We start from the raw sequence: 26,189 nt of genomic DNA on the forward strand, positions 1-26,189 counted from the left end.
TAGGGGGTCCTCTGGCAGACTAGGCCTAAGTCAGCCTAACTAGGGGCTGGTACAGGCAAGCCTGAGCCAGCCCTAACTATAAGCTTTATCAAAGAGGAAAGTCTTAAGTCTAGTCTTAAATGTGGAGACGGTGTCTGCCTCCTGGACCGCAACAGGAAGATGATTCCACAGGAGAGGAGCCTGATAGCTGAAGGCTACATGCCACTGCATTCACATTATGGGTATCGAATAAAATATGATATTGGTAACGGTATCACCTTAAGGATACAAGTACAGTATTTGCACTGGCGTAATTTATTAATGGATACCCAGCCCCATTGACCCATGGTATCACTCTGCAAACCACTAGGACCAAAGAGCATGGTTATGTATGTTGAGCCAGCTGCCCCAAATCCCATTTGATTGGATAAATACCCCTGAGTCGTCAAAAATATTTTAATGTTTCACAGGACAAGAAAAGAGAGGAGTTTTAAGATTCAAATACTCCTAGTGATTTGTTTTGATATATATTTGGCACATAACAAGAGGTAAGTGGCCAACTGACACAAAAATGCAGAATTAGAGCTTGTAAAATGTAGTTGTTATTTTACTGTGTCCTTAAGAAATACTTCAGCTTAGCTGTGAATGTCTCTCCAATCGGACAGATTTGATTCTATAAACTTTAAAGCAAAGATTCCACATAAAAAAAATGAACCTCCAAACATGTGACTCACACAAGTAATATCTAATCACTGCTCTGTTTTAAAGCCCATGAAAACATATTGCCCTGCCCACAAAATGAGCTCTGTGTGTGTGACCTTTGAGCCCTTGTTGGATTAACGTTGCCTTGGTTTTTTTTTTCATATTCATTGAAATCTCCGGGGAAGGGAAAAGGCTGGATGTTTGTGAACAGATGCATTTGCTTTACTTCAAAGCTAGAAATGATTTCTCAAGCACCTTGTTTTTGTTTGTATTAAAGTCCTCAAGACTGTAGTGTTTGTGTGTGTGATGAAAAGTACCTGCTCTTCACAATTTCTTAACATCTCAGCACCTTTAAGCCTGGCTCAGAGGTATTCTCTGACTGACCTGATTAAGGTGGACTGCACTGTTAATGTTCACGGACACTAGGACAAAATAATCAAATTTTACGTAGCGGGATTTAGATTCTGTTCTAAGTACAGAATATTATTATTTTGATGATTTCCTATCTCACAGAGTAAACATAGCTGCCGTTTTCATAAGCAGAAGAATGTCAGAGTGCTCTGTTGTTGACACACTGCAGCCTTTTTGGAAGAACTTGTAATATCTGCACCGCTGGATTTGGATTCCTCTGCAAATCCCTACAAACCTACAAAATTGAGCATGTTTCCTCCTTCCCTTTATTGCTGTACCTGCTGCCTGGTCACTGAGGGCCCTCCACATGGCACAGATTCAAATTATAGGGTGTGAGCAACAATAGTCATTAGAGGTCCAGAGTGTTTACCTTCCTCCATATGGCATCTGTCTGGGCCATATCAGTTAATATTTGTTTTCTTTAGACACCGTCTCACATTAGACCGTCCTTTATGTTCTTGCTGTTATTTGGGTCATGGTGTTCTTTTAGCTTGAGTTTTATTACATGGTTAAGGGCATAGTGTTTCTACTGGGGATGGAGAAATATTTTAGTAAGGTTTATGCATTAATAATACAGCATGTGTATGTATAAATGTGCAAAGATGCAGAATATTTAGCTTTTTTGGGAGCTGAAGTACCTCTGACTTCATTGTGTCACCTCCACTGCTGAAACCTTTGTGGCTTAAACCTTACAAAACCCAAACACACATTCTGCTTTTAGTCACCTCTTTAAGGTTTTATTTGACTATTTATCCAACCTAATTGCAGCCCTAATGCTGCTCCCGTAAGCAAGACTTTCTCATTATTATCAATTTCTGTAGTGGCTCCAGTGAAAGCCAGCCAGACAGATTTTTTCATGTTTATGCTGTTGTCCTGCAGGTACTCAGAGAGGACCACCAGCAGACCATCAGAAGCCTTCTCCCATGGTGGAAGAACCAGCTCCAGCCCTTCAGAGGGGACCGGTGGGGGCCGCAAACCCTCTGCCAACAGGGGCAAGAGACGCAGACGTAACCCCGAGCTGGATGAGTCTCAGTATGAGACAGAGTACACCACAGGAGGAGAAACAGGGAATGAACTCGATGGAGAAGAGTGGGAGAGGTGAGCATGTACTATTGTATCTCTGTGTAGGTCATACATTATCTGGATTAAAGATGGAAATGTCTTTATCTAATAACACAAAATGCAGTCACTCCCTGAGGAACAGACCTACATTTTTTTTTATTTCAATGAACAACTGTAAGCTCAGAAAATGAAGCTCACATGAGAGTGACATGATTTACAGGAAAAATGCAGCTAGAATATCTTTTGGACAGAAGTATAGAGCAGCAGATAAACAAATGCTTAAACAGCAAATCATGGAAAAGGCTTCAGTCTGTATATACTTCACTCTGTCCAGGAGAGTAGTTAATCCTCTGAGGCATGCCAGTTCACATGGGCTGTACTCAGAAGTAATGAGAAAATTGGGCCAAAGGTACAAAACATTGGAGTCAATGTAGTTATTGAGAAAGACGTTTGGCTGTGGTTTGATTCGTCCAGACTAACACACCATAATTGAAACCACTTACAGTATACCTCCTTGACCTGTGCACTGTGTTCCTGTGGCTTAGTAGTAAAGCTGATAACCTCAGGTTGAGGGTTGTAAAGCATGTTATTCTTGTGCAGGAACATTGAAAGTCTAGTATCTGTGATGCTGATCCCTCTCATCACCTCGTCCCTCCTTCTCATCCTCCAGTGCATACCCAGATATTACATCTGATGCTCAGCGTCACGACTACAAGAGAGAGTTTGATGCTGACCTTAGGGAATACAAGCGTCTTTGTGCTGAAATGGACGACATTAACGACCAGTTGAACAAACTCAGCCGGCAGCTGGACACACTGGATGAGACCTCTGCCAAATACCAGGTCAGATACACACAGTGATCACCTCCTAAACTCAAGAGAAAGATATATATAAGCCTAAATTACAAATGAGGATTGCAATAGGAAAGATCATCCCTTGGTACTGTAACTCGAACGTTGAATAGAGATAAATAAATACGCCACATAAATAAGGAAAATATATTCTTGTGTAGCGTACCAACAAGGGAGAGCCTCACTTGGAATCACAATAATATAATGAAGTATTTATTCTTAACAGCACTGATCATATATGTAGAAATTTCCCAATAAACACTGATTTTGCTGCAAAACAATTCTGCCAAAAAACATTTCCTAATGTGTAAAACACACCTAATTTTTTAAGTTTTCTTGAGCCACCCACCTTTCAGTGCTCTGGGGCTTCCAAGCAAGAACTCCTGCATTAAAAATAAAGACAAAAAGGTTATTAATTGTTGTTGAGTAATAAAAATGTAAACCTTGCAGTGCTAATTAGTCTGAATGCAAATTTGCCACCTTGACAGTTCACAATCAGGCAGCAGATATCGTGTAATGTGCTGAAGTTTTACAAATTGTTTCAGGAAGTTACATGCTCTCATATCTTTTAACATTTGAACACACCTTTTGAGTCACTGCGCTGATTAGTTCAACCTCATATGCAACATATTTGACTTTGTGTGGGGGGTTATTGTTGAAATATATTTCGGTTTCTCTGTTTCCTCCCACCTGGCAGAATTCATTATGGCAGCGAAGACTCAGATAGACACACAAAGACTAAAATCCCTGATTATTGAAGTCTTGAATACACAGAAAAACAGATTTAAAACAGGAGAAAACAAGTTTGCTTCAAAGTTCAGTTTGTGTGTGAGACACAATCACAACATATGCTTTTTCCCCATTTTTCACAGGCTGTAGCAGAGGAGTATAATCAGCTGAAGGATCTGAAGCAGGTAAGACTTCATTAAAAATATATCTTGCAGTTGTTTGTGGCAGCATAAGTTCATAACATCCAGCTACAAATTGTCACCTCATTTATTGTTCTTGGTATTCTATTGCACATAAAGCTTGCGCAGCTCTATCTTAGAGCTTTTAATACTTTTTTTAAACTGATGAGCTAACATTTTCCCTGTTCCCTGTTTCCCAGTTTATTAAATAACTCATACGTGTAATACTGTTTCATATTACTAAATGACTCATCATGTGCTCTCTCTGCTGTGTAGACATCAGACTACCAGTCCAAGAAGAAAGAGTGTCGCAGGCTGAGACACAAACTGTTCCACATCAAACGCATGGTGAAGGACTACGACAAGACCCACTGATGAACCCACTGAGTCCTGGCGCTCAGCTCTGGGGTCCACACAGCAAACACTCACGGACAAACAGGCCAAGATACACTCCAAAATACCACAAAGACTGTGACATGTCGAGACCAAAGTTACCTGTACAGAACCAGCACGCACTGGATACGCTCACAAACACACACACACACATATAGGGATATGTTAAAAATAATGATCTTGTGTTTTCCTTTACTTTGATCAGCTATGTATAAATTGGAAGAAAATGGAAGCAGGGCGCTCAGCTGTAGCCACTTCCACAGCAAACACTGCCTTTTCTCTCAAGAGTCAGCTCATTGTTTGCAGTGTTCAGTCACCATGAGGATCAGAGGGAGTGGTTTGGAGCGTACTTATGTGAAAGTCACCCGACCTTCAGTCACCTGTGATAACACTATGCTCAGTTTTTGTGGCTGTTTGTTCTCCAACTTTTCTTTGTTTTATCTCCACAGATAAGTGGTGGAACAGTATTGTAGAGCAGGTAGTAATGGGTGAGACCGCTTGCTGGGATTGTTCAGTATGCAGTTTCTTTAACCCTTGGCATGACATTATCTCTGTCACAAATGAACTTTAGTTGTGCTTTTCTCATCTTTTGCGTCAGTGTTCGTGACTAACTTCAGCGGCGGTGAAGTGAACTGCTCCCTGCCGGGAACATGTGTTTACTGGCTTTTGTCTAAACCAAGATGTTTATACTGGTTGTCATAGATGCAGAGACCAAAAAGGAGACAAACTGGCCAGTAAGATACATGTGGCATTGTTGTTGTGTAAATACTTTTAATAAATCCTGTTGATGCTACATACCAAGAACAAATTTACAGTATCTGTCTCTTAGATTCAGCAGATATCCTAGCATTTGTGATGACCTTATCTGTTATTTGTACATACTAAAGACCCTTAGTGGCTTGTTTTGTAATCATCCAAAATGTGCTAAGCTATGCAAATGAGTAAAAACATCCAGACTATTTTTATATTTTTATCACGCACGCTCCTCAACAAACTGGAAAACACTTGTTTCTGTCACTGTCTATAAGCTACGCTCATCTCTACATCTGATTCTTTGCCAATGAAAAATGATCATCTGCTAATTTTTGTATTAATCCACTTCATGTGCAAAGTGTTAAGATCTAGTGTACGTTATGAAATTGTTCAGACACCCTTTTGATTTGTCATGCATTTGTATTTTTATGAAGAACATTGTTGTTATTTTACAAACCGTTTGCGAGCCATTTATTTTTGTATGAATTTATTTTCTTTGATGCTATTATAAGACCATTTTTTGTAACTGGTTACTTCCATAAAGTATGATGTCTAAAAAAGTATTGAGTTCAATAATAATAAACATCTCTAATTCTCTTAAAACTAGTCTGTCTCTTATTACTTATTCTATGTTTTGCTGACCCAGCTGATTTGCAGATATCTGCAGCTTTGTGCATCTGCAGGGAGTGTCCACCAGGGAGAGCAGGATGACTTCAGGAAACACTGTTGATCCAGTCACAGTCAGCTCAGTGTGAGTAGCTACTGCCCTCTTTTGGTATTTTACTTTAAAAACTCTTTACCTGAAGCTGTTCAGCACCAGTATTTGCTGTGTCCCAATTCCACATAACACACTGATTGTATACAAAATGTGCTTTTAATTGTCACTGTATGCTGTTTTTGCAGTTACTAAACAAAACACTTGTGAAATGTCATACTTTATAAACTGCTGAAATGATACAGAACAGTCACGGTATAACTCTTAGACTGCCTCTACCAACTAAAATTTATAAAGAGAAAGCTGAATAAAATATTTCATACTTAAATTACATGTCATAGATCTTCCTGTAGCTGTTTCACCATCATCTGCAATCTATATCTTTTCAGCTGTGTGTAGTGCCTCTGTTTCCTTTGTTATCATTATCAACATCCAGTGGGTCGATCTCAATTGGTTCCCAAGTGGTGGGTTGTGGTCCAAAAGTGGGTTGTGGGTTCATTGTGAATGGACCGCAAGTGACTTGCGAACCTGTCAAGTTTGTAAAAAAATATGCTTTATTTTGAAGTATAGTGAATTTCTGGCACAGAGCTTTTATTTTGAAGAGCTGTTTCTTGCTGTAGAGTCAGTGACTAATGGACACCTACCTGACAGAGACATGGCCAAATGCAAGTATGACGCTGAATATATTTAACTGTGTGGACCTTAAACTAATGACTAAAGAGAAATTTGGACTCCGTGGCTGGACCAGTTGGGAACCACTGCTGTAGACCATGTTTGTCCAGCTGATTAGAAAACTGTTAACTCTATAAACCACTGTGTCTCTGTGACCCTCTGTTTGTGTGTGTTCCACAGGCACAGCTGTTTGCCTCTCACTCTCTCTCCCCTCAGTTTCTCCTTCTTGTCCTCTCTTCACTCAGGCTTCTCTGTGCTGGACCACCGCCCGTCCTGGGACCTTTCTCTCCCCTGACTGTTCATAACTCATTCCAGATGTTTGGATCTGGATCTCTATTCTCCAGGAGCTTCAGCCTCTCCCACTGCCTCTTTCTCTCTCCCTCACTGTGTTTGTTTTATTCTCTTATCTGTGTGAATGATGTGCTTCAGTTTTGCCTCTCATGTGTTTGTGTAGTGTCATCTTTCCAGGTTACATGGTTGAGCGGCGGTGGTGTGGCTCAGGCTCTATCTGTTTGGCAACAAGTTACTTGACATCGTCCCGGATCCATTCTTCCTAGTATATGTTTACATTCTGTCTATAATTTTGTCATCCTGTACACACAAAATCTCTTGCACACCTGTCCATCCTGGGAAAGGGATCCTACCTGTTCCTGTTACATAAGTTTCTTCAATTTTTTCACTGTTAAAAGTTTTTTTTGTTTTTCTTTATCTAATCAGGATGGCATGGACAGAGGGTGTCATGTGCTGTGCTGCTTGTAAAGCCCCTTGAGGCAAATTTGCAAGTTTAATGCAAATGTGTATGTCTAATATCAAAAACAGAGCTGTAACTAATGATAATTTTCATTATCAGTAGTATCAGTATTTTTTGCAATTAATTTATTAATAATTTTGTCTATAAAATGTCACCATTAGTTAAAAAGGCGACATCTTCAAATATCGTTTTGTCCGATAAACAGTGCAAAACAGAAACCTGTTTAATTTAAAGTGATATTAAACACTGTAAAGCAGAACGTCCTCACGATATGAAGCTGGAGCCCAGAAATATCTGACATTTTTTGCTTCTTATGACTAATTAAATAGGCAATTATTGACCTCAGCTTCAATCGGGAACTTTAAATTACTAGCAAAGTGTTTATGAGTTTTATAGATGTTTGCAGTGTTTTAATGCCTCACATACTCAAGTCATCCAGAGAAGGAATGTGCATACTTTTATTTCTAGTAATGCAAAAAAATAACCAGTCAGCCATTTGAACGTCTTTTGCATTTTTAAGTTTTGGCATGGTCATCGAAACATGCGTCTTTTCAGAGTAAAGCTAAACAGTCAAATCACTATATTCCAACAAATGACACAAAGTGATTCAAGGACAGCACGAAGAGCTGTAGATGAAGTTGTCTGACAGCATCAGAGATGACTGTTGCCTTTTCTTTATGAATAATACAAAAAAAAAGTCATACCGAAAAACACGTTTGTCCCCCACATGGTCTTTTCTTTCAGTCAGGTAATTTGGCAAGAAAAACATTTGTCACATTGAGCTGAATTTCATGGCAATAACACTCACGAATGTGACTACTTCGTACCCTTTATCTCAGTACCAACAAACACCATAACCTTTACAATACTTACAACACGTGGAGTACCTTGCATAAGCATAATAATTATCTGAGAGTGACCTCTGCCCACTTCAGGCTGTGCTTTCACACAGATATCTTTTTTTTTTTTAAAGGAGACAAATGTGAAAAAGAAATTAAATGAACTACCTCTACCTTTATAAAAGCAAAGGAAAGAGTCTCCTGTTTGCAGAGATAAGTCAGAAGGGTCACTTAACTCAGTGTTTCTGTAAATTAGATATCAAACTTACATTAAACATCACATTTCAAAACATTTTCAAATATATTTTGGCCAAAGTCCGATGGACAGACACGTCTATAGGGGAACATTAGTGTTTATGGTTTTTGTGATAAAGATACTTTGATCCCTTTATATTTATCTTTAGCGCATGGATATACAATCTTTGTCTTTGATGTATAAAACATGAGGTAACAATGTCTGACAGGGATGTGACTGTCTGAGGAGCCAGGGTGTGTTTCAGTACGTTCACCTCCACTTCCTGTCGATTACTACTGCAAGAACATGACTGTGTAATATACTATATATTAAAGGAGCAGCTCAACATTTTATGGAATTTGGTTATTCACTTTTTTACCTATTGTACAGTAAAAATGGAGCTGGACCCAACAGCTGGTTAGCTTAGCTTAGCATAAAGACTGGAAATTGGGGAAACGGCTAACTTGTCTCTGTCCAAAGGTTACAAAATCTGCCTACTAGCACTTTTAAAACTCACTAATTAAAAAGTTGTATTAATTTGTTGAAAATTACGTGTAAAAAAAGTCAAATTGCTGTTTTTTTAGTGGGATATTCGGCTGACTTTTGCAACCAGTGGAGACTCCAGAAAGTAGTCTAGCACGTACCCCAGAAAACAGGTTTTTGCAGTAAAGTTTTTGTACAGATTAAACGGAGGTGGCAACATATGTTAATGAGTTTAGGTGTGCTGGCAGGCTGATTTTATTCTTTTCAGCCACAGCCAGGCTACTTGTTTCCCCTGTTTCCAGTTTTTATGCTAAGCTAAGCTAACCAGCTACTAGCTGTAGCTTCATATTCACTGTACAGACATATAAGTGCGATCAATCTTTTCATCTAACTCTGCGAGAAAGCAAATAAGCGAATTACCCAAAATGTTTAACTATTCCTTTAAGTACATAACACACAAAATATGTCTTGTAGTGCTTCATATAGTACAATATACAATGCCCATGCCTCTTTTTCATTTTCATGCTGTACAAGGTGACACACTGCAGTCTTCACAAATACATTTGGTAACAAAGTCTGATATTTCAGCCCACATAACAAACTTGACACGACTGATCTGCACGACATGTCCCAGATATAAAGCTCTGCCTGTAAAGATGGCACTGCTATGGCTTTATTTTCAAAAACAAAGCAGAGGGAGAACACACACACACACACACACACAGCCTGGGTTCAAACTGAGTCACATTAGGGGTGATATGGGAGGAGGTAGTACAGGCACATGGCCTCATGTTAGAGTCTGCATTTTAATTAGAGCCCTGTGTTTTTGTCCAGAGTGAGACGGAGAGAGATCAGACGAAGGTCAGAGCCAAACTGACAAGTGCTGCAAACACACACACACACACACACACACACACACATATAAAGACAATTACACATTTTGTTTCCCTGAAAGCAGCTTTGGTGTGACACCCACCAAACTTTACAGAGCTAATGTGGGAAAAAGCTGACCTCTACATTCACAAACAAGAACCTTAAACAATCATGGATCCCGGTTTGTGTTGAAAACATTCAGTTTGTACTTTGTATGTAATCTTTGTGAGCTCTGATTCCTCCCAGTCTGATCTCAGTCTGTCTCACTCTGGAGTCAACGGGTTTCACTGTCCTGGTACGTAGGGCCAACTGATGGAGCTCCCTGACAGCTGCATGTCTCGGATCAACGTCTCGATGGGTGTCTTGCCCACCAGCCGCATGAAGAAGAGCTGGGAGATGAGGTTGGCTGGCACGGCGCGCAGAGCTGGGAGGCGCAGCAGTAAGCGGCCGAAGCGCTGGGGCTGGTTGGGGTACTGCAACCTCTCGTACTCCGTTAGGGCCACCTGGGCCTTCTCCTGCAGGGACTCCACGTGGGCTGGGTCTGTCAGACCACATGCATCTGTGAGGCAGAGATGCACAGGGTTATTACTATTTGATTTTTTATACTTGTGGCTATACTACTTTATATGCTTATTTGCTTTCTTGCAGAGAAGATCCTACCCTCATATCTGTATAATAAATATAAATATATAGCCAGCAGTGAGTTAGCTTAGCTTAGTACAACAACTGGGAACAGAGGAATAGCTGGCCTGGCTCTGTACAAAGATAACAAAATCTTCCCACCGGGAGCTCAAAAGAAGTCTGCACTTGCCCAAGAAATAGTCACATAACTCTCTTAGACTTTGATTACACAAACAAGATGTAACGTGCTAATTATTTTGAGCTTTAGAGGTGCTGGTAGGTAGATGTTGTCATCTTTGTACAGAGCCAGGTTTGCTGTTTCCTTCTGTTTACAGTCTTTATGCTAAGCTAAGCTAACATCTCCTGGCTGTAGCTTCATATTCAATGGAGTTAGAAGTGGTATCGACCTTCTCAGATGACTCTAAGCAAGAAAGTGAATTAGCATACATCAGCTTTTTCATTTAAAAGAAATGCTGTCTTTGTTTGTCCCCCTTCAGCGAGGTCAGAGGTTACATTTGGTCAAATCAAAGGATCTCTGGTGCTGGTGGGGATTTTATGTCTTGCTGGCCCAGAAACCTGAACCCTGCGCAATACCTCATACAGACAGTTTTGTTTTTTCTATAAAGACACCTGGGATCAGTTTACAGCAAAGACATCCAGTTACAGCAGCTTCAATCACTCAGATGGCCTCGCTTACCTGGTGAAAAGAGTGCAATGGCTTTGAGGCAGCTGTACTCGGCTGTGTCCACCTGCAGCCTGTTCAGCTTGTCCACCTGGTCCTGGAAAACCCTGACCTGGTCCATGAAGGACACCACGCGCTCGGCAGACATGGGAGATGAGTGGAACCCGGCAGCTGCCAGCAGAGGAGCCATGTGTAGAGGCAGAGCGGACTGAGCTGCGTTCAGGATGAAGAGCTCGCTCCAGCTCAGCCTCAGCAGCGCTACCTGTGGGGTTGATTGGGAATAAGAAAGGGTCGCTTATTAGAGTAAGGATTTGGGATAGGGCCAAGTCCTCCAGGGTTCAGTTCTAGCATGGGGATCTTTGAGGCATGTCATACTCCTCTCTCTGCCCATTTCAGTCTGATAAAGGTGTAAAATGCCCCAAAAAAATCCTTAAAAATAATAATAAGCACAGAAAACCAATAAAAGAAAAACAAAGGAGAGAAAGTAATAAGTCAACAGGTGTGTCTTGACTCACCTGCTCTGAGACTGGCAGCTCTGGGAAGTACGGGATGTTTCTTGCCCACTCGATGGTGCTGAAGAGGAGTCGGGCGGCCAGCTCACAGATGCTGTCGATGCCCATGACGGGGGCTCCGCTCGCAGATGCCTGCATCTGTGCCTGACTGTAAGGGGTCCCGTAGCGGCTGCTGGGGTATGGCTCAGCCCGGAGGAGCTGGGAGATGAGCTCCGACACTGGCTGCCCGTTGAAGTAGTCCGCCCCAATGTGACCTGGCCCTGCACCTCCAACCCCACCTGCCAGGGAGTTGGGGCTGATACCTGAGTGAGATGGAGGGATTCGGCCCCTCTGGACTGCTGCAGAAAGAGAGGGAAGAGAGACAACACGATAAATATCAGATTCAAGGACTTAACATCTTTTATTATTATTAAAAGAAAATATTACATTATTATTGGATTGTGGAGCCTTGGTGGAGCTATATGTTGTCTGAGCAACAAGCCCTCTTCTCTGAAGTGTTTTGTGGTTCTCTTTTGATTCAAGTACTCAGTTAATCACATCTTCAAGTTTGAATTGGGATTTGAAGGTTGTGGAAAATGGATTTAGAGTTGTAAGTGTTTTCCCATCATTTAAACATTTATAGAACATAATGTTGCTGCTCTGTGAAAACCACCCCAATAAACTTTGTTTACAGCTTTCTGTGAACAATAATCCAGTGGGTTTTTAAGAGAGGTGGGATCAAGTCATTGTTTTGCAAGTCGCAGGTTAGTCTCAAGTCTTTGCAGTTACGTCACGAGTCAAGTTCCAAGTCCTAAAGTTTAAGTTTCTAGTCCTTAACAAGCTCTTCACCAAATGTAACACATTTTAACAACAGAGTGATGATATATAAATTTACAAAATTCATTAATGTTTTTAAAATGATTTATTTGTTAAAACAAGTTCTTGCATCTCCATCCGCAGTTTTCCATCTGCACATTTTGCAATTAATTTACTGTTTACCACTGTGTGGTTTTACGCCAACCAAAGTATATTTGGTATAATTTTTTCAAACTGGCGCTCACTAACAACATTAGGTCTTCTTGGTTCTCTCCTGCGACTTGATTGTATGCAGTCGGATTGGTTCAGACAAGGTGAATTTTGGGAAACTAATGTCAAATTTCTAAAAATGAAAAGTGTTGATGTTAGTGTATACATGAAATTGAGAGAAATTGATTGATTCATGGCACACTTTTCAAGTAACATAATTTTTAATCTTTGGGCTTCACGGAAGGTATCAAGACTCAAGTCCAAGTGAAGTCACGAGTCACTGGTGTTAAAGACAAGTGGAGTTGCAAGTCATTTTAAAGTTTTTTTTTGTGTGGCTTTTGTAAGCCTTTGATTTGATTTACAGCAAAGGGCTGCAGGCTGGAATCGAATCTGTGGCCACTGCAGCAAGGACATTGCCTTTGTACATGGGACGCCTGCTCTACCTACCTAGCTACTGGGTGTCCCAAGTTATAAGTCTTTGTTAAATTTCGTCACGTCTAAAGTCATCAGAATTGTAACTTGAGGCTGACTCGAGTCCAAGTCATATGACTTGAGTCCACAACTCTGGTTTTAAATGATTTATGTATCTTAACATGCAGAAAAAATTTCTTGACCCATAAATGAATTTTCTCCTCCAGTTTATCTGAAAAATATTAACTTAATGGTTTTCTATGGACAGCATATGTGATGCACTATACCAGCATATCTAAAATTAAGATGTTAAAATATATCCCTGAGTGAACCTTTAACAGAATCACTCTTACAAATAGCTATTAATAGTATGATATTGTTTTCATTTAAACAATATAATCATGAGACACTGATTGCAGTTAAATAATTAGACTGCTTGACATTATTATGGTACTTAGTGATTATATTCTGTGAGCGCTCTGTCTGAGGTTAATGCACAGCTGTCCTCCCTGCACCAAACTTTAATGAACACAGCTGGCTGATTAAAATTGTAGTAAATATACTATAGTTACTAAAATCTCACTTAAAGTAGCACTTGCTTCCCTGACTGTGTTAAAGGTGAAACAGATTTTTCCACGTAATGTGGAAACAGAGCAACCTGCGTCACGGGCCGCGGTCTGCATGGTTCATTAATAACCAGGCTCAATATAACCCCTGGCACACTGTCACCTCAGTGCACATTATGTATAGGACAGCGGCCCGCGGTGTCCACTGACACAGACTGAAATACAAGCACTTTTACAGGCAACTAGAATACAATCAGAGAAGCTTCTGAAGTAGTTTGTGATGTGATAATGAGGGTAGGATTGCTGGAATGAAAAATAATTACACCAGGGGAGACGCGAATCATCTCTTCTTACTACTAATCAAGCTTGCAGAAACTAAGCAAATTAGAACTGTAATTAAATGGATATATATAGACACATACATACACAGAGACACAGACGTCTCAGTGGGGTTTGACAGAGTGAACTTGTCAACTTGTTGTTTTTTCTGTTATGCAAATCAAACATGGCTGTTTCCTCCTCCCTGAAGCTCAACAGTTGCAGGGAGTCGAGCTCTGAGGTGAAAACATGCTTTGGTTGACAGTATAAATATTGTGCTTGGATCACTGGTAAATGTCAGTGGCTGTTTCTGTCAAAGTCAGCGTTTTCTCTGTGGATTACACATTTCTGATGTTTATGTATTTGTATGTGCCTCTCTGGGTATTTGTGCTTTGCTGCAGGGTGTACACGAATCGGATATTACTGGTATAAACCTCAGCGCTGGAAAGTGACTACGAACATTTATTCAAGTAGGTAAGTTACTGTACTTAAATACAATGTTGAGGTATTTGTACTTTGTTTGACTTCCACATTATGCTACTTTATTCATCTATTCCACTTTTCTTGTATTCATTTTTGACACTTCACTGCATTTATTTGACAGCTGCAGTTACTCTGAAGATCAAGATGCAGTGTTATATAATAATACATATAATAATACATACTGTATATGATTACATTATAAAATATGATAAATTAATGAAGACGAAACTATCAACAGTATACAAAATAGATAAAACAAGCTCCTTCTCAACTAGATACAACATTAAAATGCTGCTTACACATTCCATCAGTAAAAATATGTATTATTCTGCAATGCTTATGTTTGCTGACTTTCCATAAATACAATTTTTAGTGGAGATACTTTTATAGGAGTTTATTCACAGTTTCTACTTTTTTTACTTTTACTCAGACTGCATCAGACTATTTTGCCACTAGGGGGCAGCAAGTCAAGCTGTAAACAAACACTGACATACAGAATTATCACATTTTAAGTTGATATGACAAATGTGTTGGCAAGTGTTTACTTATTTACACACGTGCTTGTTTGAGGTGAGTCCAGAATTCACTCTCTTCTAACTGTGCTTTTGGTCTCAACCAACTCCCGAGGGAAAGATCTCATTCTTTAGCAGCTAAACACTTCACTGTGTTCACCAGCTAGTCGTTTATTTTGTCCGTCTGCTGTTGGTGGTGGTATCTGGACTTTCTTTGGTGTTATTGAAAACCTCTGCATGTTGCTTGTGGAGACATGAATAATGAGAAAGTTGTAAAGCCAAAACATGGAGCTGAAAGACGCTAAAATGGTCCTTAGAGTTAAGGGTAACTACAGAGTCGAGCACACAAAGTCACTGAATCCATTGTAAAGATAAAAATGGCAACTCGTGCTGCTTCAAGTACCCTAAAGAATCTTCTACCACTGTGAAACCTAAAAGTAGGCCACAACAATAACCTCAGGTGTTTCTATGAGGAGGTTTAGCCTTACATTTTTCCTTGCAGCGAGAAACTCACTCATGTTTCTACTAAACCTAAAAAACACCTTTAACCCGTTGTGCACAGAAGTGAGAAGCTTTGATACCTTCTTTGCGCATTCCTACACGGAAACATTTCTTCAGACGACAGTACTGGCACTGGTTGCGGTGATGCTGGTCGATTTGGCATTCTCGATTTGATCTGCAGAAAGGGAACAAAAGATGAAACTGTGTGAGAAGAGCAACAGATATTTGCCAACATATATTCACGGTTAATTTCCTAATAGCTACAAACACTTAAAAAACTTTGAGGTAGGGAAAATAAGTTTGCATTCACATCTTTGTCTTCCTCATTTCCCTCCTTCTCTTTCTCCTCCCGTCACTCAGAGTCGGACTGGCCATCAGGAGCACCAAGAGATATCCACGTTGACAAATGGGCAGGTGAGACTCAACGCAACATATACATATTTAATGAAGCAAGCGCTGTGTGATTGACTGAGTCTGGAGGTACCGGCAGCAGAGAGCCCAGTTATCCCAGTGATACCAGTTCAACTGTTGGAGGTTCTGCAGCTTAAGCGGTAAGACAGAAGCACTCCTAAATGTCACTTTTCTTGAACTGACCAATCACAACCTGGATGGGGCAGGACATAAAAATGTTTGAAGTGCTGCAGCAAACTTAGGAAATGTTGGATTTTATTTTATTTTATTTTGTTTATTTTTTGCATTAATGGCTATGATTATTGTCAAGTTAGGACTTGGCAAACAAAATGGAGACTAAACCATTTTTCTTGCACATGGATTTAATATAGGAACTAAACAAAACAAAACAATTTATGAATATTGCTTGTATATGTCCCAAACCGCTGAGGTGTCCAATTGCAATTAATATTACACCGCTGGTAGGGCCTATAGTATAGGCTGGTATTATATGAAATCCTGTCCATGTACAAAAAAATTATATGATTAATATATTGATATTAGAAACATTATAATGTTATATTAACTATACTTTATCTATCATTTTGTCATATGGATTACTGTACACAAGACATCTATTGCACTTCTCAGGACAAATTGTGATTTGTGATATTTGGCTTTATAAATTAAATTGAATTGAATACTTTGTATTTAATGCTACAATATTATACTAATAAACTTATTTATACTAGTTACACGTCCAGGTTGAGGATAGTGCCTGCCTGGGTCCACACTTTTGAATCCACCCATTTTACTGAATTTAAGTTGACTGGAAACGCAGTGTAACATGTTCACAATTCTGTCTGATATCAGGCAAGGATAGTGCATCTGCAGCAGACAGATGTGAGGCAGGATGCCATTGTGCCAACATGCACTCCTTCTAGCCATCCTCCTCTGAAGAGCAACACGTTCCCTTTATTCTATTTTACTTAATGTTATAAATAAAATAAAATAAATAAAATATAAATAAATATTGTTCAGTAGTTATGTTTATATAAAGTGTGGCAAAGGTCATGGTGGTGTGTCGCTGGGGTTGGGTGGGTCGTTCAGAGTCAAAGAATCCAGAGCCATTTTTCACTCCCAGTCACTGACCCCTATGGTGAGTAAACTGTGTGAGCTAGTGTGGGTGAAAAGCTATCAAGGCTGTGTGACCTTTGTAAATCATCGGCCTTACACACCCTTGCATTGCCTTTTACAGCAGGATGAGGTCTGCCAACATTTCACAGAGAGCCCTTTTTAGTCCTGGAGGTGACGAACTGACTGAAAAGACATCTTCCATTCAGCATTAGCACATTATTATGTGGAAGAAATAACTACATTCAGAGGCCGGGAGTCGTCTTAGTAAGAGCGGAGAATTGAGTTGCAACATAGTGTTCCTGTGGTGAAGAATAATGGGAATGTTGACCTTCTGAAGCAATCCATCCTCACATGACTGACCTTCAGGGCTTTCATTTCTTTTCTTTTCTTTTTTTTCTTTCTCCCTAAGGCTGTTTGTAAGAAATACCCAAGGTTGTAACATATCACTCTGGAGTGAGAAATGGACTAATCTGCTGCGTCTTTTCATGAATGTGAACGACTATATAATGCCTTAAAAAAGAGACAGTAACACTTTATGGTACCCTCACCACACTTATAAGCACTATATAAACATTTACTTAATGGTTTATTACACTCTATAATGTAGTTTTTACACAGATAAAAGGACATTTGAAGTGTAATTAATGTACAGTATGTGTCAAAAATTGGAACTTTGCTTATTAAAACATATCTTAGATTATTATAACTGTGTATTACTATACTCATTATCTGATTTTACACCAACCTCCACTTAAAGGAGCCTCAGGAGGAGTTATATCTGTTGACAAATACATTAATAAACAATTACAACTATGTCACAGTGTGTTACACATCATTTATTAACTGTAGAGTAAAATTTAAAGTTTAGTTTCACCAAAAAAGACATTTAAGTCCAACAAGAATAACGAGCAAAATAAATGCACTGTTTAAACTCTAAGAAAGATATGACATCACTCTGAATTTTCCAGCAGTCCTTACCTGCAAGAGTAGTTCAGGTTTCGCCTGATGCTCCTCTTAAAGAAGCTCTTGCAGCCCTCGCAGGTGAACACGCCGTAGTGCTTCCCGCTGGACTTGTCCCCGCACACCACACAGTCCACCACGCAGGCTTTGTCCTCGTCCCCGACGTCCACATCGCTGCTCCCAGCATGAGGTGAGCCGTCCTCTTCCTCCCTCCTCAGGTAAGCCTTCTCCCCCAGTCCATTAGTGTCCCCGTTGGGGTTGCCCCATCCCCCGCTCACCATGGCCATATTCTCTGAGACACACAGCCCCGTGAGTGGATCATACACAGACCCGCCCTGTCCCCCAGCTTTCAACTTCCCCTCAAAGTCTAAAAAGTGTTTTCAGACAAGAAAACAGTGGCTCCAGGTTTGTTTAAAAGGCAGTTTTTGTCCAAGAAGATCAAGAATTGGGACAAAAAGCTGTCCCGAACTCTCTCGTGTTGACCTTTCTCCCCTTTGCCGTCTGGTTGTAATGACCTGAAGGTCCCTCCCAGTGCTGTTTTCTCTCTCGCCCTTCCTTAATCCCTCTGCTCTTACTGTTCTTGTCTTTCACCCTCGTGTTCTTTGCCCTGACCTCCGATCAATGGCTCCCGAGCTCTGAGAAAACTTCAGACACACATTGCATGGTTCAGAGTTCAAGCAGGAGAAAAGGGTGCAGCCTTGCTCTTTTCACTGGAAACAATAAATTACACTTTGACTCCCTCTTTCTTTCTTTCTCCCTCCCTCCCTCCCACTTTCTCGTTCCGTCTCCCCCCCCAACTGGCAGACGTTAAAAAGAAACTCACCTATCCTCAAGCATAGTGACAAGGAACAAAACAGTCGCTCTCCAAATGAAAAAAAAGCTCTGCCCCTCTCTCAGCGCTTGACTTTCTCCCAAAAGGACAAGCAAGTGGGAGGAAAATAAAACACAGCTCTCCTTCAGGCAGGGTTAAACTGCCCTGCCCTCTCCTCCAACTTCTAAACGAGTCCAACCAGTTCCTGCCGTGCAGAGGTGTTATCTGCTGATCTGAGGCAGTTCTAGTCCAGACTCACTCTTGACTTGTCGAGGCTGTTATAGAAGCAGAGGTGACTGTGATGAAGAGGAGAATTGAGATAATATTTTTGCTCTGGAAATGCTCAGTCATATGTCCCAAAAGAAAAAAAGACTCATGGAGAATTTTGGTTTTATTTCTTTGGCATTCAGAGAGGAGATGACCACAGGGCTACTTCAGCTTTTGGCTCAGGATCACCCCTGTGCCCGATAAATAGCCAGAAAGATCCAGTGAAATAAGAAGTGTTAAGACAATACACTCCTTTTACTAATGGAATAATCTCTGCAGCAACAAAGTTAGGCAAATAAGATGTCCTCTCCTGTGAAATGTTGTCTTGTGGCTCTTCCAGCTCTTCAGAGTCTGTAGTGTCAGAGGCTCAAATGTCACGGAGAAAAAAAAGAGCCAAAACAAAAAAGCAGAGTTGAGAAATCTCCTCCTCTCTCAAAGCTCCACAAAGTGTTGTCTCTTGTTTTGTCAGTGCTTGTCCATCCAGCAGTAACAACCAGAGGCCAGAACCTCTCTGCATTCCCAGTCAGCGAGTCAGGGTGTACTGTTGCACTCTTTACTATTCTGCCCGTCCTTTTTTTTCTCCTTCTTCTTCTTTTCCTCCCTTTCTTTCTGCTGGCCCCGGCAGGAATAAATTAGGCAAACAAGCGCAGGAAAAACACGGTCATAGACCTTTTAGTGAAAGCCAGACGTTGCAGTGGAGAGCAGCCCAGAGATAGCCTCCTCTCCTGCTCCTCTCAATCCCCTCTCTGTGTCTCTGCCTCGCTCCCTCCTTTAGGGAGAGTGAGCGTGTGTCTGTGTGCTGAGGGATTTGACACTGCTATTCAAGCCCTGCCGTTGCCATGGCACTGGATGCCTTATAAGGCCAGCGGAGTCAAAGAGCACAGAGTGGGCTGCTCACACACACACACACACACACACACACACACACACACACACACACACACACACACACACATAGAAAGAATGCCTGGCTGCCTGACTGGCGGCCTGTTTCCCCCCTGACCCCGGGCCAGCCTGGGAGCAAAGGGGGAGTTAACCCCAACACTGCCATGAGACAAAGAGGGCGGCCTCGGGTCGACACACAGCGAACGCATGGCACACACACTCATGTTCTCCACTTCACTCTAATCCCAAAGAATTCCTCTGACTTTGTTGACCCAATAATAATAACAGGGAGGGCTTGTTGTTGTTGAGCAACTTGTCAAAAGGTTACATGATACGCCGCTGGCTCCTTTTCACACCTGCTGCACACACTCACAGGTCTGTGTGAAGGATGTCAGAGATCCCGCTCAACTGCTGCATCCTGTATAGTATTGACCATGTTTACGTCCACATTCTGAAATAGAGTTGTGTCCCCATAAAAGTTGTTGCACCTGCGAGTCGGATTAAAACAGGAAATGTCAAAATCAGTAAAGAAAAGCTGAGATATTCTGACATTAATCCATGTTTTACAACCATAGGAACTGGATGTTTCTACATTTCAAACTTTACATCAAACACCAATGTTCAGAGCCAACTCAGGAAGTGTAGCAGTGTGCCCTATATGCAGTGAGGTGGAAAGTACGTGGTGGTGTTGGTGTAGCACACCCAACTTTCATGGAGGAGATCAGAGTTCACCTCCCACCACAAAGTTGCAATTAACCAGAAATTAAAGCCACCAGACTCCATCTAAATAAACAGTAATTTCAGCATGTATAGAGCCAGCACATTTACACATTCAGCTGGGCGAATTAAGGGTTTAATTTCAGCCAAACCAGAGTTGGTGATTGTTGGAATCAAGATGGTTTCTGTGAGTTTTATTTTGTGCCTGTCGACTTTGAACGAAGTGTGTTTTACGATGATAAAATTACTGTGTATTCATGGAGTTTGGTGGCTTTGGCAATGGCCATGTCAGGGCTGGTTCTGATTAAACAAAATGGATCTTACTCTTTAACAAAATAATACAAGTGCTTTTAGTGGACGTACATTAAGGGTACGAACCAAGTGGTTACACTGGAGCCATGTTTCACGTCTGCTGTCTGCAGCCCTCTCATTTAATACTTGACCAGTTTCATAGATTGTTGTATCCATTTGACACTTAAACACAAAAACATGTAAAAATAGTTACCTTTTTTAGTTACCAATTATTCTCTAACTTCATCACAAACAGTTTTGATTTCCTGTGACACATCATAAAAACTCTTTCCAGCATGATCCAGCCCTTATAGTTATATACTTTTATATAGTTTATTTCCCCACTTACATTTTGATGGGAAATGTAATTGTTTCCTGGATTTTTTTTTCCTGAAAAAGAGGCGCCATGTTTCTGAAGTGCACAAAAGTCACAGGGAGGTGCTTGTGGTGGATGATGGGTGTACAACGTGCAGGACTTTGACAGTGGCAGCCAAGTCCAGAGGTTCACATCCTGATTCCTGCAACCACAAAAATGTTTCATCATGCTTCAGTCGCTATGTGGAAATGGTAAGAAAACCAATGAGATACACTTAATCCTTGCATCACTGCATACATATTTGCTGAGACAGATTAGTGGTATATAGATGTATTTTGTTTAAGAGGCAGTGTGTAGTACTTCTCCTCTGATCTCCATATGTAAAATTGGTGAACTGCTCCTTTAAGATAGGCTAACTCTAACAAAGGTCTTGCTAAATGCACAGACTGCTCCTGTTTTACAGACCTAACTATAATTTGCAGAGTCACTCATTGATCGTCTTGGCAGTTGGCAGTGCTCCTGAGTTTTTGCCCTGAGAATTTCTGCCCTGCTTTGTCTGTCATGCCAACAGCATTGTCATGTGAAGGGAGGACAAAATAAACAATCAGGGCCTTCAACCAAGGTTTCCAATAACAGCCTCCAAAAGCAGGAGGAAAAAAAAAGAAACCCACAGAGGAGGTATTCACTTCCAAGCACGCCGAGTTAAAAGAACCTCTATGTACCAAAAAGTGTTTGCTCATCACATGGTTTTACAGGAATTCCCCCAGAATGACAAAACATTTTGGCCTTGTGTTCTTTCAAAGGCATATTTTGTCTCTCAGAAGATGTTTGAATGTCAAAGTAGCAAAGAGGCAAAGTTGGTTAAAAAAAAGGGAGGCTTGCAAGAAGGGGAAGGATTTCTCTTATGCAATTTTCTGTCCGCTGCCTTTTTTTAAATGTGAGCATAAGGTAACTTTAACCCACATCCGTCACAGCGAGACTCATTGTGCATGGATAGGCCTTTTGTTTGGTTAAGAGGTTATCGGGGCCGAGCTAAGCTGCTGTAAGTTGAATTAGTGCTGTCCTTTAAGCCTCTGTGTGTGAGCATTAGCAGAGGTCAGACCATGTGGGATAGTGTTTGATATTTCACTCAGAAACCTGTGAAGATTTCAAGTTGTGAAATATGCTTAAAACTTGAAGTCTGTCATCCGTTGTTGTTTTTTTCAAAGCGCTGTCGAATGAGAGACAATGAACACCTTTCTGACAAGGGGAATATAAGCCTTCGAGGATAATAAAATGTCTAGTGTTTCTTTCACAGGGACACTTAACCACAGAAACATGTTGCATTTGTAGACATAAGTTTGTCAGTGTCACTGTGAGTTGCTACAGACTAAAATCAAATGGTATTTGTGCTGCTCCTTTATTGTAAAATGTATTTTAATGTAATATAAAACTTGTCACCTTGCACATAGAAGTTCCTGAGTTTTAGCTTAAACATATACACTGTAAATTATGGAAATTATTTTAATTTAATGAGTTAATGAGAAACAGAAGAGGTTAAGAAAGTTTAAGAAGACTAAGAGGGACGATAAAGACAAGAAATTAATGTCCCCAGACTGACTTGTCAGAATTACATCTCTATTCTTAGTTTTATTTTATGTCTCTTTTATTTAAATATACTCATTTATTTTGTCAGTTTTTATTTATTGTAATTATTTTTTCTTATTCTTTCTATATTTGCCCATTTTTTAAATTCTATTCCGATCTCAAAATACAGTACTGTATCTTTTATATCATCTGTTTTACATCTTTGAATATACGTTGATATAATTTTATAATTCTTTCATATAAATGGATATGAGCACTGGCACAACAGTATACTGTATGTTTAACCTTGGTTCAATAACAAAACTGCGACTTGGTGACAGTTTTATTTCTGTGTTTGGCAAACCTCCAGTGAGTTCATTCATATCATGTGACCAATCACACCATGAAAACCAAATCCACAAGACTGGATCAGTGAAATGTTGCAGAGGAAACTCCTTTAGGGTTCAAATAAACTGATGTTTTTAAACAGACTCATTAAAAGCGAAGCCTGTACAAAAATATCCAATGAACAAGAAATTTTTACGGAAATATCAAGCTAGCTTGTATATCGTCTTTTGTAAATGCTGCTCCCTGTGGAATGCAGATTTTCAACAATTTTGTGTAAACTTTGGCTTGTTGTTGTGCGTGTGCTCCAAAGTTCATGAGTTCATTTAATCTTTGGATCGTGTAAACAAAACCTCTGACACAGTGAGAGTGAAAACAGGGCTGTCTTAACTTCTGAAGCTTTGAGATGTCAATGAAACATTTAGAAAAACAGAAATAGAAAAATACAATTTAAAAGAAGCAACACAATGATAGCAAATGATAAGTGTGATCATGTCTATTAGAAAAATGAAATGGTGTGATGAGTTTGTCATAATAAAGCAGACAACACAGATAAGTGCAGTGTGGACGAAAGAAGTTGGACAATTGAACATTTTGACTACACATTTTTGTTGCCTGGAGTCTCTGCAACATTGGTGTGTGAAGTTAAAACCGGAGTGTCCATGTTCGAAGCTTCTGTTTTCCTGCGTGTGCAAACAGACAGTACATTTAATGTATGTTTGTTTGTGCACAGCAGTAGCAGTTCTAGAAGTGTCACTGTGCATTGAAATGTGTTTTGTATCTCTGAAGTGGAGCCTGCATGTGCCCTTGTGCACACATATGCCTTACACTGTATATCTGAGAGTTTTCTGTGTGTGAGTGTGTGTGCGTGTGTGTGTGTGTGTGTGTGTGTGTTCCGTGCTCTTTGAACTGCAGGTCAGGAATGCAGCTGCTCTCAGCGTGAAGTCGACTGTGGCGGAGCCTGTGCATTCTCAACACAGTCAGGAGTCCAGAGCCACCAGAGTGAAGCAGACAAACCTGCAGCACTCTCACCTGAACATCGCACACACACACACACACACACACACACACACACGCGCGCGCGCGCAAACACACACGACACACATGCACACATAGACATACTTTGATGATATGTACAGGTTCAACCAGGTTAAGCCCTGTAGGCTGCAGGAGCTGCGCCTCTTTTGCAAAGATTCACATTTCTGCTTCTATAATCTCCTGACCTGAACAGATGACACTTGTGATAGTTCATCGCAATATTGCGTGCAAACTTAACATTATATGAAATGAAACTGCTGCAACAGCTCACTTCTTTATGCATTTTTTGTTTTAGATAATGTGTTCATAAATGACAGAATCATACAGCCAATATAATTAGTAGAAGTCCACAGCCATTGCTATTTTTACTTTTTCTTTTTTTTCATATCTTTACAAAGTGTGACCTTGGTTTGAAACAATTTGGGTGATTCTCAGCATTTGATGGCCTGATTATTGGTCTGGGAGTGTGTTAACTGCATTAGCTGAAGTGCAGAGGAATGTGAAAACTAGGGTTAAACTTTAACTCTGAGGAGTAACTCTGGGTGAACAAGCAAGCGCACATGACTCCCTGCTCCTTCCTCATTAGCCTCTGCTGCCCTTTGGCCCAGAGGCCAGAGGAAAAATCCCCCCCCCTCTCTATTTCTCTCTCTCCTTTCTCACAACACTCTCTGCGTTCTCGGGCCTTTGACCTCGAGCGAATGACGGAGCAATTTAAAATACACAGGGCAGTGGAACCTGCCAAAGAAAAACATCTGCTGGGGTGACTCCAGAGCAACACGCAGAGTCCAATCAATATTTGCCCTCCTCCCCGCCCAGGACCTGCTGGAGATGGTGGGAAACTTCCCATTTGGTGTGTGTTGTTGTCATTCAAATCAGCTATCTCGTGTTCACTGTGAACAAGCTATCAACCCTTTGTTTGTAGAGGAGTCAATAGAAATGTTTACTGTAACACCAGTGGAGCTTTTTTCTCCACGTGTCTGCTGTTAAGATACGATACATTAGTGAATGTTGCTTATATTAAACTGAGTGTAAAAAATGGCTTTCAGCTGCTCAGCCATTTATACTCTGATGTCAATGATATTCCTGTTTTATTTTTCAATACCTTCAACGTTACATAAAGGATCTACACTCTTTGGAAATACCAGTTATGTTGGTGTATGTATGTATGTTGGTACAAGTCTTGTACCTGTTTCTTACAGATGAAGATATAGCTCACTTTAAGAATATTTCCACATTTTGGTAAATATGATTATTCATGATTATTGTTCTTACTGAGAGTTAGATGAGAAGACAACCACTCTCATGTGTGTGTATGAAGGCAAGTGGATCTAGAACCAGGAGGCAAATAGCCTGCCTTTGCATAAAGACTGGAGGCAGGGGGAAACAACAAGCCAGGCTCTAGAAAACATGTTCACCAGCAACCGGTATTTTTTCCATGTCTGTTTGTGTATGGAGTGAACAAATTAGATTCAACACGTTAATCATCCCCCTTTTCCAGTGTGTATGTGGGTTATTTAATCACGGGTAAACCCACTAAAAATAGGCTAGAGACTCCTCTCCCACTGCCAGTAGACCAGAGCTGAATACACAGCAGATAAGTATGGCTTTCTGTGTGGGTTTTATTTTTTTATTTTTGTGTGTGTGTCACTTTCAATGTCACAGACAGTTTGGAAAACAGGTTAGCAAAGAGTAGAAAGCTGCATGGAGCCCAGAGAAAACAACTCTTACCTTTCTTGCATTTCACACAGCACTTAGAAAATATTTGAACATCCACAACTCCCGCCTCCCTCCAAAGTCCCGTCCCCCTTATAACAGTTGAATATATGAAATGTGCCTTTAAAGGGCCAGTGTGTAATATTTGGTATGGTTTATTGTCAATCTGAATCTGAATCTGAATATTCTACCGATTAATATGTTTATACAAGTGTATAATCGCTATAAAATAAAATTTGTTTAGTTTTCGTGGCCTTATAATTATGCTTTTATATATATATATATAGCAAGGGCCTTGCTTTGGCGAGGTCGCCATCTTGCGTATCATCATATGTACGGCAGACCAAGCGGACAATCCAGCCAGCCAGAGAACGCGTTTCGCGTGTATAAATGAACCAACGAAGACAGCGGGAGGAAGGAAGAAGGAGGAGGAAACAGCAGAGTGTTAGTAGTTCGTCGATGGAGAGTAGTGAAAAGTTTTTTTAGTTATAAAGTTTGCGAATGGACCACACTTA

The 26,189-nt window shown here is 40.5% G+C and overlaps 2 protein-coding genes across 3 annotated transcripts in view; one reads left to right on the plus strand and one right to left on the minus strand.

The window, feature by feature from the left end:
- si:ch73-61d6.3 (occludin) overlaps positions 1-5,662 on the plus strand; it is a 19,818-nt gene extending 14,156 nt beyond the window's left edge. The window contains exons 6-9 of the mRNA XM_050055353.1: positions 1,972-2,190; positions 2,825-2,996; positions 3,878-3,919; positions 4,190-5,662. Of these exons, the coding sequence (XP_049911310.1) occupies positions 1,972-2,190; positions 2,825-2,996; positions 3,878-3,919; positions 4,190-4,288 (532 nt within the window). The 3' untranslated portion in view covers positions 4,289-5,662. The remainder of the gene's footprint in view (positions 1-1,971; positions 2,191-2,824; positions 2,997-3,877; positions 3,920-4,189) is intronic.
- A 1,979-nt stretch (positions 5,663-7,641) lies between these two features.
- Positions 7,642-19,616, minus strand: LOC126396429 (nuclear receptor subfamily 2 group F member 6-like). Of its 2 annotated transcripts, XM_050054494.1 has the most exons (6): positions 18,549-19,615; positions 17,744-18,369; positions 15,319-15,413; positions 11,446-11,780; positions 10,946-11,192; positions 7,642-10,186 (listed from the first exon to the last, which is right to left on the minus strand). In XM_050054494.1, the coding sequence occupies exons 2-6, from the start codon at positions 18,010-18,012 to the stop codon at positions 9,912-9,914; spliced, it is 1,221 nt and encodes a 406-aa protein (XP_049910451.1). In that variant the 5' UTR covers positions 18,013-18,369; positions 18,549-19,615; the 3' UTR covers positions 7,642-9,911. The 2 variants fall into 2 exon arrangements, with proteins under 2 accessions (XP_049910451.1, XP_049910452.1); XM_050054495.1 differs by having other exon boundaries at positions 11,446-11,777; positions 17,744-19,616.
- Between the last annotated feature and the right edge of the window lie 6,573 nt (positions 19,617-26,189).

The sequence above is a fragment of the Epinephelus moara genome, chromosome 10 (assembly GCF_006386435.1).
Source record: "Epinephelus moara isolate mb chromosome 10, YSFRI_EMoa_1.0, whole genome shotgun sequence".
NCBI classification, from domain to species: Eukaryota; Metazoa; Chordata; class Actinopteri; order Perciformes; family Serranidae; genus Epinephelus; species Epinephelus moara.